The following is a 14922-nucleotide window of genomic DNA, read 5'->3' as shown; positions in this document are numbered from 1 at the left end:
CTCTGGATGATCTTTGTGTATGATCTTTTTGCAGTACCTTGTGCGCACGCTTTTAAAGCGCCTCCGGCGATCAAGCCGCCGGCCTTTAGGACACGCCCATCAGTGTGCTCACCTCGGCCCTGGTTGGTCGCGCGACCCTCTGGCTCCGCCCTTGATGACGACGGGCGGGCACGCCCTTCTTCCCTGACCCGAGCACATGTTCAATGGTGGTTTTGGAGGGGATGTAATTGGCAATCGAGGCTTGGCAATGAAAGTTTTGGGAGTGGGAATGGGGAATGAAAGGGATCTACTCTATTTCACTTGGTGCAATGGAGTGTCATCTTAATGGAAGACAAGGCCTTACCCTAATACACATAATAAAGATATAACTATCAACCAGGGGGAAATCTATGATTGGCTAACGTGTATGCTTTATGGAATTAACTACCGGAACGCGCTTTGACCTTTATACAACACTGGAGGCAGGAGGGTCCAGATTAAAGCAATAATAACAACAATTTACTATACAATACAACACAATAAAAAAACATAATCCTCATATCCGCAACACTGCACTCTCCTCCTCTTAGGCACGTCCCGGGCCTATAACTTTAACTTAGTGTGACACGTAGGTGTAGTTCCCTCTACATTTAACCTGACCCTGAGTGCGACAGTTTTAAAACATAAATAAATATGTCCCGCTGCTCCATTGCACCCTACCTAACAGACTCACGCCCACAGCTAACCGAATTGCGGAATGGTCTTCAAACTATACACTGACGGTGGGGAGCATTATTTACAATGACGTTACTTTATTTACAAAACTAACCCAGGACCTGTGATTGTTCTTTCTGGGCGGGAGACAGTCTGCTCTGCATCAATGCACCATGAAAGCACCCAAAACGCACCAACACACCCTCAAGCACCAATCGGTGCACAGTCATCATTGTTCATGAATAAAATAAATCGACAACCCCTAACCCTGCAGGTGGTCTCTTGCTCTTCGGCTCCCTCTGCTGGCTATTACTATTTTGTTGTTGTCATCTTCTTTGCTGGCGGCCTATTTGCACTATTAAAATGCACCCAACGTGTCCATGTTTATTTATTTATGGCCCACAGGGCCGACTAGTGTGGTTCACCTGTGGGGCATCGGTGCCCTGTGATCAAGGTCCGCCAGCACGATTTCGGGCCTTCATGGCTGGTTCCAGCAGAGGGGCCATGCCCCAACCCAGGGGGTCCATAAGTGGTGCTCGGCCACAGACATGTGGTCCATAATGTGGTGCATCGATGCAGACAGCTGGTTCTGGGAGTTCCGGGCGCACAATGGCAGACTCACGCACGCTCCCCTCGGCGCCCAGTTGCGCACAGGTCCTCATGTGGGAGACAAAGGGGGGGAAAGACAGATGAGCGAGGGGTAAGGTCACAAGGGTACACATCAATCAAGGCAATGCAAGGTGAAGTGCGTATGGAGAGCGAAGTGAGAAAGCTCGTCCCTACCGTACGTCACCCCCCCTGTCACCTACACTACCCTTGCCCTTACCCCATATGTACAAAATCTACACATTACAAATTCGTCACTACTGTCACGTCTTCCCCCTATTTCCCCTATACCAAATTCGTTCCCACAATCCCTCTATCCAAAATTTGCCATCACCCAATTCATCATCAATCCTCATAAGGAGGAAGAGATGGAACAACAAAGCACAATGTCACACCCACGTCATGATGCGTCTCACAATCCAAACATTTGCATCAAAAATAATTAAAACAACCTGGCATGGTGTGGAGGTACGTCATCCCAGGTGAGTGGATGCAGATGGTGCGAGGAGACTTCAATCCTAACTATCCTCTAAATGACTTTAATACTCTTTACACTACCCGGGGTCTTTCCCTGCCAAACCATTGGCAATCTTACTCTATGTGGTTTTAAAAACCAATTCCCATTGACCAAACTGTGGTGCTTCTCAATTTGGGGTCTCACTCCCCCGATGCAACTCCCTGTGCCCTTGCACAATTTCAGGACTGGGGCGTGTAGCTCTCCCAGCAGGCCTACCCACCTGCACACCTCCACCACTGCAGTTGCCACCCGAGCTTACCTAGCTCCTCACCCTAACCTATCTAATTGGGGAAGGCCCCTCCTGGCTCTGTCACCCCTCGGTGCCCTCTGGCACTGGGCTACCCAGGTCCGTCCTCCGGATCCTCGGGCCCCATCCACAACAACTCTACCGGGTCCCAGAGCCCACCTGCGGCCTCACCTGGCCGACATCCTCACAGTGGTGGAGTGCCCAAACCAACTACACACACTAACAGGCTACACGCCCAGCCATTTCCACAACACTAATGCACCCATCCAAACACCATTCTTTCACCCGCACCACAGATGCCAATATCCAACTGCAATTTACCTATACCCTCTACCTAACACTTACACTGCCCTCCCCGGGTATTCGTGATGGGGGTCCATCCTTCCCCCATTCACACCTTCGCACCATCCACTCCACTCCATAGTTTCCACCATACTCACTCCATGACCATCCATTCCAATACTCCATATATTCCACACTCCAGGTATTCCACACTCCATGTATTTCACACAACCATTCTCCATTCACCTGTTGTTGCACACCTGTGCAATCACACCTGGTGCCACCTGCACCCTCCTTCCTTCCTGGACCATTTGGTCAGCACAATACTCATCACCATCACTCACTCAAACACTGCTCCATACACCTGTTCAGTTGCACGCCTGTGCAATCACACCTGTTCCTTACACACGGCATCATCTAATCTACCTGGTGCCCTGCTAACTTAGTGCTCCCCGTCTTCCCTTTAAACTAAGCACATACCATGTCATTATCATCCAAACTACCCTCTCTATGTCCCCAGCTACCTGTCCAATGTAGCTACCTAACCTTACCGTTACCTATTGTCAATCTCTAGGTCCCTACACATTATCCAAACCCTCCCTCGGCGAGCTTACACTGCCATAAACCCCGTAAGTCTAGTGCTCCTTTGCCCCCGTGTGAGAGATGGCAGAGTTGCCATCCCACCACATCGCGCATCTCCCACTACCAATTTTGCTCGTCCAAATGCAACAAATCAAAAATTTGCCAATCATCTGCCAATCGTCTGCCAATCCTCACTCTGCCAATCATCAAATTTTGTTTTTCTAATTTCGGGGCCAAAACACTATCCTCATCATCATCATCATCACAATCCGCTTTATCTGAGCCTCGGTGCGTCGTCACATCATTAAAACTCGGCTTCGCAAAGCCGAGCAATGAATTCGGGTGGTTTGGTCGCCTTGGTTGGATCCGTCCGGCATTCACGACTCTGGGGAGGAGGCATGCTCGGGCCGAGGTTCCACGCATCATCGCGGCTCGGTACCTTGCGGTCCCGGGCCCGATGACCGAGGCTCGCCCGTTCGGAACCCCGTCCCCGCGAGGGGGCACCGTTCCGCTTCCTCCCACTCGCCCTTGAACCGGACCGGTCGCCTCGCCCGACAAGGCCCGGACTCGACCGTGCAGGGCAGGGCCAAGCTCGAATCGGCAACGACGCTTCGAAGAGAAGCGACGCAGCATCGATCCGCGCCGGGCCTGGCATCCAACAAAGCACACCTCGCCCCGAGTGCTCGCATCGTCTATCCGTCGCCCTAAACGCTAACCCGTCCAATGTCGATGCTTTACTCGCATGCCCACACGCACACGCGACCCTTTTGACACTCACAAAACCCGGCGTTCCAACGCCGTCCGTCCATTCCACCAACGCACCCCCTGTTACACACCACACCTCTCGCGCACACTCGCCGTTCACACACTCCCTTAACACACCTCACGCACCGTCTTGCACACTCTCCCCCGGTACGTACTCCGTACCACTCACCATGGGCGTGCACTCTTGCATCCACCCACTAACGCGCTCAGATGGGCTCTCCCACACCCGCGCCACGACCAACTCAGGTGTGCTTCCTTGCACACGTTCCACCACCACCTTACTCTCCGTGTCACACTCCGTACACCCCGACGTGCATTCTCGCTCGCACTCGGTTTCACACTCGCACTCCGATGTGCCCTCTCGCACCTGCACCATCACCAACTCACTCTCCGTGTCACACTCCGTACACCCCGACGTGCATTCTCGCTCGCACTCGGTTTCACACTCGCGCTTCGTAACACGCTCACCCCTTGACGCACACTTTTTTTTCACACGCGTGCCATTTCCACTCACATGGGACCCTTCACCAATGCCCGGGTGCCATATTGACCCCAATCGCGCGACAATTCTCTTGTCATCAAACATCCTCCTGCAAAATCTACCCGCACAATATACAGCACGACTCACCTGGGGGATCCTTTTCTCCACGCGCACCTGCAAACTTCCATTTGGATTAGCAAGTACATCATCATGATTTGAGCAGGGACTTTGTACATATTCCATCTTTTCCTCCCGCCGCGAGTGGTTTTCTAAGTCCCCGGTCTCTTCAATTTCAATGCCCACTACCACTTTTTCTTTACTCACCTCGACGACCGTTGGCTTTAATAAAATTCCCTCTACCTCATCGGTCGCCGGCTTTTCCAAACCCCGGGTCGCAATTTCTACCCCCGTCATTGTACCCACGCTTTCCTCCGCCTCGCTCAACCAGCGCTTCTCGACCCGCGTTACCTCCTCGTGCACCCCTGGGACCTGCTCGCCCAACCTGCGGTTAACCTCCTTCTCAGCCTCCCTTACCTCGTATGCGGCTCTGTCCCTCGCCAGTCCCTCATTATCGGCTCTCATGTCGTTCATTATTGCTTCAATTTGGCCTCCCAATCCTCATCATTAGTCCTTATTTCTTCGAATTTGGCCATTATTTGGTCCATAAAAAATCACATGTACTCCGGCATCTCTGGCTCGGCTGCCGCGACTACGGGCACGGCTAAATTTGGTGCCGCAACAACCATGTGCACGAGGGCGCCATTTTGTGCGCCTGATACCTCCTCAACCACCTCCTCCATTTCTTACCTCCGGTCCTGAGTTACCCCTAACCCCTCTTCTAGCTCACCCACCTGCATCCGATCGCCTTGACTATCCATGGCGCAATTTCAAAATTCGGGTTTTTTAAAACAAAACAAATTTCGGCCGCTCCAAATTTTGACCAAATTTTTTCTTGATGTTTTAAAAATTTGGTTCGGGCCTCGTATCCCACTCCTGGCACCAATTGTTATGGACCGCGGATAAGATGTTGGTTTGCCGAGCGGATGGCACCACGGCCGAACAGTTACCCCGACTAACCCGATTCCTGAACGTTGGCCGGATCGCGCCACAGATATTCAATGGGGAAAAGACTAAAGCGAAGGGTGTGAAGAAGAAGGAAGACAAAGGGTAAGGAATACGAATATAATTTATTTACTATTTACAACCAAAAGTAACCAAGGAAGAAGGAAAGATAAGAAAACAATTTACAGAAGATATTAGACACAGTGCAACGCTAGCTTATACAAACTTAATTAAATACCCATGGACAAGACACACAGAACAAACTCACGTACACAAAAGGATGGAAAGGCAGGAGGTGGATGGCTGGAGGGAGAGGAAGGTCCAATGGTACTGCAGCACGATCGGCGCGTTTAACAGCCGCCGTTCCTTCGCGGCCCTGCTCCGGAACTGCCATCAAGGCCCCACGCTGCTGTTGTTGCTGCTGTGGCTGCTGCTGCTCTGTGGACGTCGCGTGCTTTGCCAGGACTCGTCTGGTCCAACCACACAACTGAACAACGTGCTTGCTTCTTGCCCAACTCTCTTGCTTGGTCCAACTTTGGCGAGCAAGGCGACGAATAGCAGGCTTTGTGCTTCCCTGGATGATCTTTTTAATGTTCTCTCTGGATGATCTCTCTGGATGATCTCTCTGGATGATCTCTCTGGATGATCTTTCTGGATGAACTTTTTGCAGTACCTTGCGCGCGCGCTTTTATAGCGCCTCCGGCGATCAAGCCGCCGGCCTTTAGGACACGCCCATCGGTGTGCTCACCTCGGCCCTGGTTGGTCGCGCGACCCTCTGGCTCCGCCCTCGATGACGACGGGCGGGCACGCCCTTCTTCCCCGACCCGAGCACATGTTCAATGGTGGTTTTGGAGGGGATGTAATTGGCAATCGAGGCTTGGCAATGAAAGTTTTGGGAGTGGGAATGGGGAATGAAAGGAATCTACTCTATTTCACTTGGTGCAATGGAGTGTCATCTTAATGGAAGACAAGGCCTTACCCTAATACACATAATAAAGATATAACTATCAACCAGGGGGAAATCTATGATTGGCTAACGTGTATGCTTTATGGAATTAACTACGGGAACGCCCTTTGACCTTTATACAACACTGGAGGCAGGAGGGTCCAGAATAAAGCAATATTGCACAACAATTTACTATACAATACAACACAATAAAAAAACATAATCCTCATATCCGCAACAATATATTGGCGCGCGATCCCTTCCAGTTAATACCAGGGACCACGGAAGACCGAACGGATTTAACAGAGGCGACGACCGAACACAGATTTTGCTATCAACTGCGGGAAGAAGAAGGGAAGAGGAAGAGGCAGCAGCGCTTACCTATGGCAAACCGACGGCAGCTCCGATCCTGCAGGGAAATTAACTCACGAACGACAACCCAATTCAATGTACACGTTTATTCCGGAACCCGAGACAATGAAACGCGACGATGAATAAATAATGATCCTAAATTGGGATCCCACACACCTCACTTCAAATACGCCACACAGGAATGGATTACGAAAGGAAATGTCTCGTCGTGTACTTGTAAAATGTTCTGTGTGTGCGGCCTTATCTGTCTGTCACACGGCCCCGTCCGGCTCCAAGCTCCGAGTCGATCGCACACGAGGCCCCAGCACCACTCCAAGCTCCAGATTCACCGATCACCGAGCACCACGAAGATGGTGATCCAACGACCACCAGGACCTCTCAAGACCAAGGAGGGAAGCGCAGAGACAAGAGACCTGCGAGGAAGCCCAGAGTGGAGAGAAAATGTCGTGCCGCGCGTTCTTTTATAACCTTTGGTGGTGACGTCAGCCTTGGCGCGCCACCAACCAGTCCCTTCCAGCTTCCCGTCATCCACCGAACCTTCTCTCGCCTTCCCTCCAATGAACCACCTCCTCCTCAGTTGCGTCTTCGCGCCTCCAGCCCCGATTGGCTGGAGGTTCGCGCCTTTCGTGCCAACCAATCACCCGTTCCCTGTGGCGTGGTTATAGCTCGTGTCACGCGATGTTGCTAGGCCAGCCGGAGGTGTGGCCGGCGGTGGCCATCCGGCAGTGCCCCGATCTGGCTTCCTGCCTGTTTTCCAACGTCGTTGTGGTAAGGGAGGGGAATTAATTAATGAGTGCACGAAGGACCTATCTAAGTGTTTATTTGGGTATGCATTGCCATAAGGGACAACGGTTTGGCGACAGGGACGACGACGAACAAAGGAATCTTATCCATAATATCTGGACTATTTAGCACGCCCTGCTCCCTTGTAGCGGGGACATCAATACAGCTTATTCCGACAAACCGGACTACACATATAACTTATTACAGGGCAGATTCCCCATCGCGACAGTCGAATACCTACCTATGCAGATCTACCTGGCTCTAGATATTCCTTTACCCCCCAGACATAACAATATATACAACAACAACAACAACATGCATTTTGAGGCCATTTTCCCTGCTAGAGCGGGGGGTAGCCTTGCGGTCCCCATGACAATCTTCTCCATTTTGCCCTATTTTCTGCATCTCCCCTTGTTAACCCCCTTGCCCACATTTCTTCTTCCACCATCTTTAGCCAAGTCTTTCTCGGTCTTCCCCATCCTCTACTTCCTTCTACATTTATTTCCATCACTCTTCTCAACCAGTCACTTTCATCCTTCCTCAACACATGACCAAATCATCACAACCTGTTTCTCTTCATAGCATAAATCACAGGCTCTATTCCCATCATCTTTCGCAATTCATCATTTGTCTTCCTCTCTCTCAACGAGACTCCACACATCCACCGAACCATTCGCATTTCCACCCTTTCCAGCCTTCGTTGCTGCTCTACGTTCATTACCCATGTCTCGCTCCCATAAATCATAACACTTCTCACACATGCAGCATACACCTTTCCCTTCAGCTTCAACGACACTCCCCTCCTCATCAGCACGCCACTCAGTTCCCGAAACTTCTTCCATGCACATCTCACTCGAGCAACCGTTGCCGAGTCTGATCCACCTTCTCCATTCAGCATGTCTCCGAGGTAGCAAAATGTTTTCACACCTTCCAGCTTCATGCCATCTCCAAGATCCAACTCAACATTTCCTCCATCTGCAGCTCCCTCTGTGCACACCTTACATTTGAATGTAGCTGCCACACTGGTTAATGACCCTCTCAGACCACTACATTTTTGATGAACCCACGCAGCGCACATTGAATGGAGTTCACTCCGACACCCTTCCTGCACACAGCACACGGCCACTTCCGAGTTCTTTCCACCTCACCACATGCTTTACCACTTGCCATAACCTTCGTCTTTCCGATATTCACCTTCAGACCTTTTGTCTCCATACATTCCTTCCTTTTGTTCATCTTTTCCTTCAGTCCATCCATACTTTCTGCAATCAACACCAGATCATCTGCACACAACAACTCCCACGGTAAACCCTCCTTTACGTTCTGAGCCAGCACCTCCATCACAGCTACAAATAGTAGTGGACTTAGTACCGACCCCTGATGCACTCCCACCTTCACCTCAAACTCACCACTGTTCCCGTCCTTCGTCCTTACAGCTGTTCGTGTTCTTTTGTGCATTGCCATCACTACTCTGATCACCCATTCCTCCACTCCTAACTTCCTCAATGCCCATGTCAATACTTCGCGTGGAACCCTATCGAATGCTTTCTCCAGATCAATAAACCCAAGAAACAACTTGTTCCTCTTCTTCATGTACTTCTCCTGCAACTGCCTTACAATAAAAAGTGCGTCTGTCATTCCTCTTCCTGGCATAAATCCAAACTGCATTTCATCGATCTTCACTTTCTTCCTTATCCTCCTCTCCAACACCCTTTCCAATACCTTCATTCCATGTTCCAATAACTTTATCGCTCGATACGAGCCACAATCCAGAGGGTCACCTTTCCCCTTGTATAGAGGGATGAGGGTACTCAGTTCCCAATCCACTGAAATGCGGCCTTCTTTCACCACCAGATTACAGATCTCTGTCATTCTCTTCACACCCCAACTTCCTGCTGCTTTCAACATATCTCCCACAACTCCCATCGGCCCTCCCGCTTTTCTACTCTTCATTGCTTTATCACTTCCTCAACTTCCTTCTCAGTTATCTTCGCTGCCGGTCCTAGAACTGGATTACTCTCTATGTTGCCATCCCATTCATTCTCTGCATTCAACAGCATTTCCATATATCTCTTCCATCTTCCTTTAATTCCATCTTGGTGCACAACGATTTGTCCCACTTCATCCTTCAAGCAACTCACCCCCATCACATCACACCTCTCTTTCGCTATCTGCTTTGCAATCCTCAATAACGCTCTCTGACCCTCTTCCAAATCCAAGCGTTCTCCGAACATTTTCCTACATGTCTCCTGCGCCTTTGCTGCCTCTTTCTTTGCAGCCTTCTTGGCTGCCTTATAAGTCATGCTCTGCTTTTTCTGCCCCCGTACCCTTCGCCTTCTGCCACTCCTTGAACTTCTTCCTCTTCTCGTCAATCCTCTATCCAACTTCATCATCCCACCAGCATGTTTCCGAGTGCCTCGTTGGTCCTTTTGTCCATCCACATACCTCACCAACGGCTCCCAACAGACTATCTTTCATTGACATCCAACCACTTTCAAGCTCAACCACGTCATCCTCTACCCTACTCAGCCTCTCTTTTAATGCCTCCTTCACTGTCACCTCTTTCAACCTCCACACCTTCATTCTCAGTTGGTACTTCACCCGCCGAGCTCTCCTTGCACCTTTCACCCTTATGTCGCAGACAACCAAGTGGTGCTGTGAAACAGCCTCCTCCCCCGGGATAACCTTTGTGTCCCGGAGGTGCCCCCTATCTCGCCTACGCACCATCAGGTAGTCAACGGTTGTTGTCGACCCACCTGACGTGTATGTAACAAGCTTATTATCCTCTTTCTGGAACTGAGTATTACAAATCAACAAATCAGCTCCATCAGCAAACTCCAAAATCCTTTCACCTTCTCCATTTCTCACGCCATATACGTAACCCCCATGAACTCCCTCAAAACCGTCCATACTCCTTCCCACATGTCCATTTAGGTCTCCTCCTACCACAACAACTTCCTCATCTTTCACGTTTTCCATCAGCTTCTCTATCGCACACCAGAACTTGTCCTTCTCTTCATCGCTCCGACCAACCTGCGGGGCATATCCCGAGATGACGTTCACCAAGAGCTTTCCAATCATCATTTTCACCATCATCAACCTGTCACTCACTCTAGTCACACTCACCACACTGTGTACAAACTCCTCAGAAAACAGGACACCGACGCCCTCTGGGCACCCTTGCCACACAAACTTGTATTTCTGTCCCTGCCTACCCTTCACCATTCTCACACCACTTCCCTTCCATCTCGTCTCTTGCACACAACATATGTCCACTCTTCTTCTGACCAATATTTCCACCACTTCTCCTGATCTCCCTGTCATTGTCCCTGCATTCCATGTCCCAAACCTCAGAAACCGATCTCCACGTGGGGCATCAGACGTTTCGTCGTCATAAATGGAGTGATTTCCACCCTTGCTTCGATCGGGTTCCCCACCTTGAGTTTTGACGAGAGGGAGTGGGGTCGCCCACGGGGTACTTCGGGCTGTGCCCTGCCCAAATGTAGTTGTAATTGTCATGGTTCTCTTTTTGAGGCAATGTTTTTCTGGCCGGATGCCTTTCCTGATGCCAACCCTTTTAGTCGCCTCTTCCGACACGCAGGGATACGGCGGTGTACCTATTCTAAACCGGGGTACACACCGGGAAAAGAAACTGTGGAGATGCCGGGTATATATATATATATATATATTTAACAAACACACATTTGTGAGTTCAAACTTTCACCCATTCATGTTTCCTCTTTGAGTGACTAAGAGTTATTTGAAATGTTCTTTTACATGTTTGTGTCCCCTTAACCAGAAATCCCACAGCCAAAGAAAACTTTGGATTACTCACCCGGCAAGGCCTCCAAACACTACTTTGACATAGGCGTAATCTCCCCCTGACCTGGGGATGGTCACACCAAGTTCAGCGTAGCACAACGCCCCGACCATAGTTATCAGGCCTGAAGTCAACCAAACAAGTAGTGCCACACCGACCGATCCACTTGCTTCCAGGACACCTTTTGGTGAAACAAATATTCCAGATCCGATGATATTTCCTGTGGAGGTGGATAATGGAAGCACATTATTTAATTAATGTCAAAATAAGGCATCACACAATGTGCTCAATAAGTTAGCAACGGTTGGCAGGATGACTGAGAGGTACGCACACTCACTTATAAGGTGTCTAGCCTCGGGTTTGAATCCAGACCCAGCTATAAACTGTCATCCGAGTGTTTAACAGACAGGTGATTCATCATTGCATGTGCCATCCCTTGGAGAGACATTCAACTGGCGCCCCGTCTGACAGCAATCGTTGGTGGATGTTATAGATCTCACGGTGTCCTTCGCGAATAGTAGGCGAGCGTTCGCCAGCATCCTGCCATAACCAGCAGAGGACATTGCATCGCATCAGTGGCACAGCCAATTTGTGAGGAGGTGGTGCATGTCTGCAGGTGACGAAGCTCTTGGAGAGAGTGAGGACTGTGGGCCCTCACCATGCCTCACCCCAGGTAAACCTGGGAATTGGAGAATATTCCGGGAGGAGGGTTGGATTAGTCCGCCATGGGGCGAATCACCCCTGGTGACCATGTGTAGGTCAGGGAGTGCCAAATGACTCCCTCTAGCGGGGTGTTCACTGCGGTGAGACCACACCTGCAGGTAATTGTAATTGCATCGTTTTAGTAGGACGAAAATATGGAAATGGTTATTAGTCCCCGTTAGACTTACTCCAAAACGGGTCCATCCATCCGCAACCATATCTCGGAAATGTATGGACTAATTTTGTTCATACTTTGCACAGAGACAATACATGATGGTATACATGCACACATAATTTTGTTTAGTGATGTCATCGAAGCGACCAATGGGGACCAGGAATGGACGTTTCCGGGGTGGCAAACCTGGCGCACGCATATGCACACTCAGCTCTCTCTGGCTCTTCATATCTGCCCTGGACCAAAGAGAATGAGAGTGCCTTCGTGCTGTGTGCCTCGATCCAGAACGAGACCTGTGCAGCAATTCCTCCACTCCGCACCCCAATCGTATTTCTGACAGGATGCATGCAGCAATAGCTGCTGTGGCACATGCTTCCTGGTACCTACTACAGTGTTGTGGTCTGATCTGGACTTATTTTGTGCCGGATTTGACCACTTCACCCCAGGGAGGAGCTTCTTCTCTTCGCTAACGAGGGCCAACAAGCCCGAAACACGTGTCTGCGGATGTTCCCTCTCCAGAGTGGACTTATGCAACTGTTTAGCCAGAAGAGCTTTTTAAAATATAAATTGTTCCTGGCTGCTCCCAGAACTGTTTTGTGTGCCAGACTGGTTCATGTGTGGTAGGAATTTTCTGTTGGGCAGGATGCATGCAGCAATATGCAACTTTCAAAACAATGTATGAATGCTATCGAGGAGGCCTTTTGCGCATGCGCTGTGTGTGTGTTTACAGTGAGTTGGTTCTGCTCGCCGGGCACTTTTTACCTGCCGGGCACTTTTTACCTGTCGTTGCGAGCGCAAAATGTGTACTTCAAATCGTCTATTTAACATAATTTTCAGCATTCAGACGAAAAAGTGGCAATTTCTGATTGGTAAACCATAATTGTTTCTGCTCCTGAATGCAAATCAGACTCATGAAAACAGAGGAAAGACGAAAAATATCTGAGTCAACTTCTTACTTTTTCCTGATAATATAGTGAGCTAGCAGCGCCTGTGGGTATAACACTATAACACACACACACACACACACACACACACACACACACACACACACACACACACACACACACACACACACACACACACACACACACACACACACACGATACTGTAAATAGTAAATATCATCATATTAAACATACCATGTGCATTGACAAACCCCAGATATGACCTTCCCATAGGTGTTAATAAGCAACCAAACCCGATACGATTTCTCACTCTGGGAAATCTGCCCGAATGTTGGTAATGAAGTCATCACCTTTCCAATAGCAGACATCCATTAAACAAACCACCAAGCCTGCCATGTTCAAACAAGGTTATCCCGCAAGGTTCAAAGTCCACTCACTGGCAGCGATTTCGTCAAAGGTTTGCGTAGAACGTGCCTGTGTATGAAAGTAAGGGTTTTGCACAGGTCCACGGCCTCGGAAGTTTGCAATATAGGGAGCTGCAAGCAATCAGCTTTTTGGGTGAGTTCAGAAAGTTCTCCAATTACTTTGTTGCGCAGTCATGTCCATTTCTTGCAGGTATGTTGCCAAGTATTTTAGGCTTCTTTCGGAAGCTTTCTGAGCCATTTTAGGTAGCTGGTACTATCTGTCACAATCCTTAACTGTCATGCACGGTGTACGTTTGTCTACCCCGATGAATCCTGGTGCTAGGAGTTTCTGCACATGCGTGCCAAGAATTCTGGGGCAGATTACGTCATTTTTAAAGTCAACGTATAGGTTGTGTGGCATTTGTTCCTGGTACGCACTACAGTGATGGGGTAGGATCTCGATATATATGTATATATTATACATGTATATATTATACATGTATATATATGCATATATATATATTATGTATGTATATATACAGACTTGGCATTTAATATGGAATATTTTTTTTGTGGGGGTGAACTTACTTTTCAAGATGACTAAGAACCAAACGTTCATTGGAATTATGTTGAAATTATTCTAGATTTTGTTGATGTTACCTTTAAAAGAAACAAAAACCACATTTGACATTTCGAAGCAAATAAATTGATCCTTGAATGTGATGTAAACTGATATCGAACTCAATTCATGGACAGTACTGTGTTAAACTTCTGTACGTTTTCCAGAAGTATCTCTTTATTTTGCACATTAGCCAAAAATTTTTTCAACAAAAACAAAAGTTAAATTATGACTGGGATTACGGACAGTAAAATTACAATTCAGTACTTCGTGTAACCCCCACGAGCATTCAGGAGAGCACGTACACGTTGAGGCATGCTGTTCATGAGATTTGCCAAGGTTTGGACAGGAATCGCTTGCCATGCAGTGACAATAGTCTGCTGCAATTCACGCGCAGAGGTCGGCTGCTGGTCCAAGTTGTCGATTTGACGCGTTAATTCTGCCCAAAAGTTCTCTATCGGATTCATATCCGGGGACATGGCAGGCCACTCCATATGCTCTACACCACGGTCAGCAAGAAAGTGTTAGATCATGCGAGCACGATGAGGCCGTGCATTGTCATCTTGGAAGACAAACTTTCCTCGAAAGGCTGCACGAGCAAATGGAAGCAATGTTTCTTCCAGAATGACCCTGTACATGAACTGGTTCAGGTTTCCATTCAGAACAACCAGGTCAGTTTTGCCCCCTGCATGAAAAGCAGCCCAAACGGTCACCCCACCACCTCCAGCATGGACTCTTGGCACTATACAATCTTCGTTGTGGGCTTCATGCACTTGTCTGCGCACTCAGACGCAGCCATCTTGACGATAGACCAGAAATCTAGACTCGTCACTGAAGGTCACGTGATTCCAGTGTCCTGGCTGCCATTGACGGTGCTCTCGGGCCCACTGCAATTGGCGCTGGCTGTGTTGTCTGGTCAGGCGTGGCTTTCTCAGGGGACGCCTAGCAAGATAGCCTGCTT

The 14922-nt window shown here is 49.1% G+C and overlaps 2 protein-coding genes across 9 annotated transcripts in view; one reads left to right on the top strand and one right to left on the bottom strand.

Annotated features, from left to right (window-relative positions):
* Window positions 1-14922, bottom strand: part of LOC137421435 (large neutral amino acids transporter small subunit 2) — a 120539-nt gene that overhangs the window by 93465 nt on the left and 12152 nt on the right. For 6 of the 8 annotated variants that reach the window (XM_068107494.2, XM_078771401.1, XM_078771400.1 and 3 more), the window contains exon 2: window positions 11172-11376. The exons of the other annotated variants lie outside the window; for them this stretch is intronic. In XM_068107494.2, coding sequence (XP_067963595.1) covers window positions 11172-11376 — 205 coding nt within the window. The remainder of the gene's footprint in view (window positions 1-11171; window positions 11377-14922) is intronic. 8 annotated transcript variants of the gene reach the window in all.
* Window positions 13402-14922, top strand: part of LOC137414419 (nuclear factor of activated T-cells, cytoplasmic 3) — a 323497-nt gene continuing 321976 nt past the window's right edge. Inside the window, exon 1 of the mRNA XM_078771398.1 lies at window positions 13402-13496. The gene's annotated coding sequence lies outside the window, so the exon portion shown is untranslated. The remainder of the gene's footprint in view (window positions 13497-14922) is intronic.

This window comes from Myxine glutinosa, chromosome 2, assembly GCF_964187855.1.
Source record: "Myxine glutinosa chromosome 2, kmMyxGlut1.1, whole genome shotgun sequence".
NCBI lineage: Eukaryota > Metazoa > Chordata > Myxini > Myxiniformes > Myxinidae > Myxine > Myxine glutinosa.
This window is presented reverse-complemented; position numbering and strand designations above follow the sequence as displayed.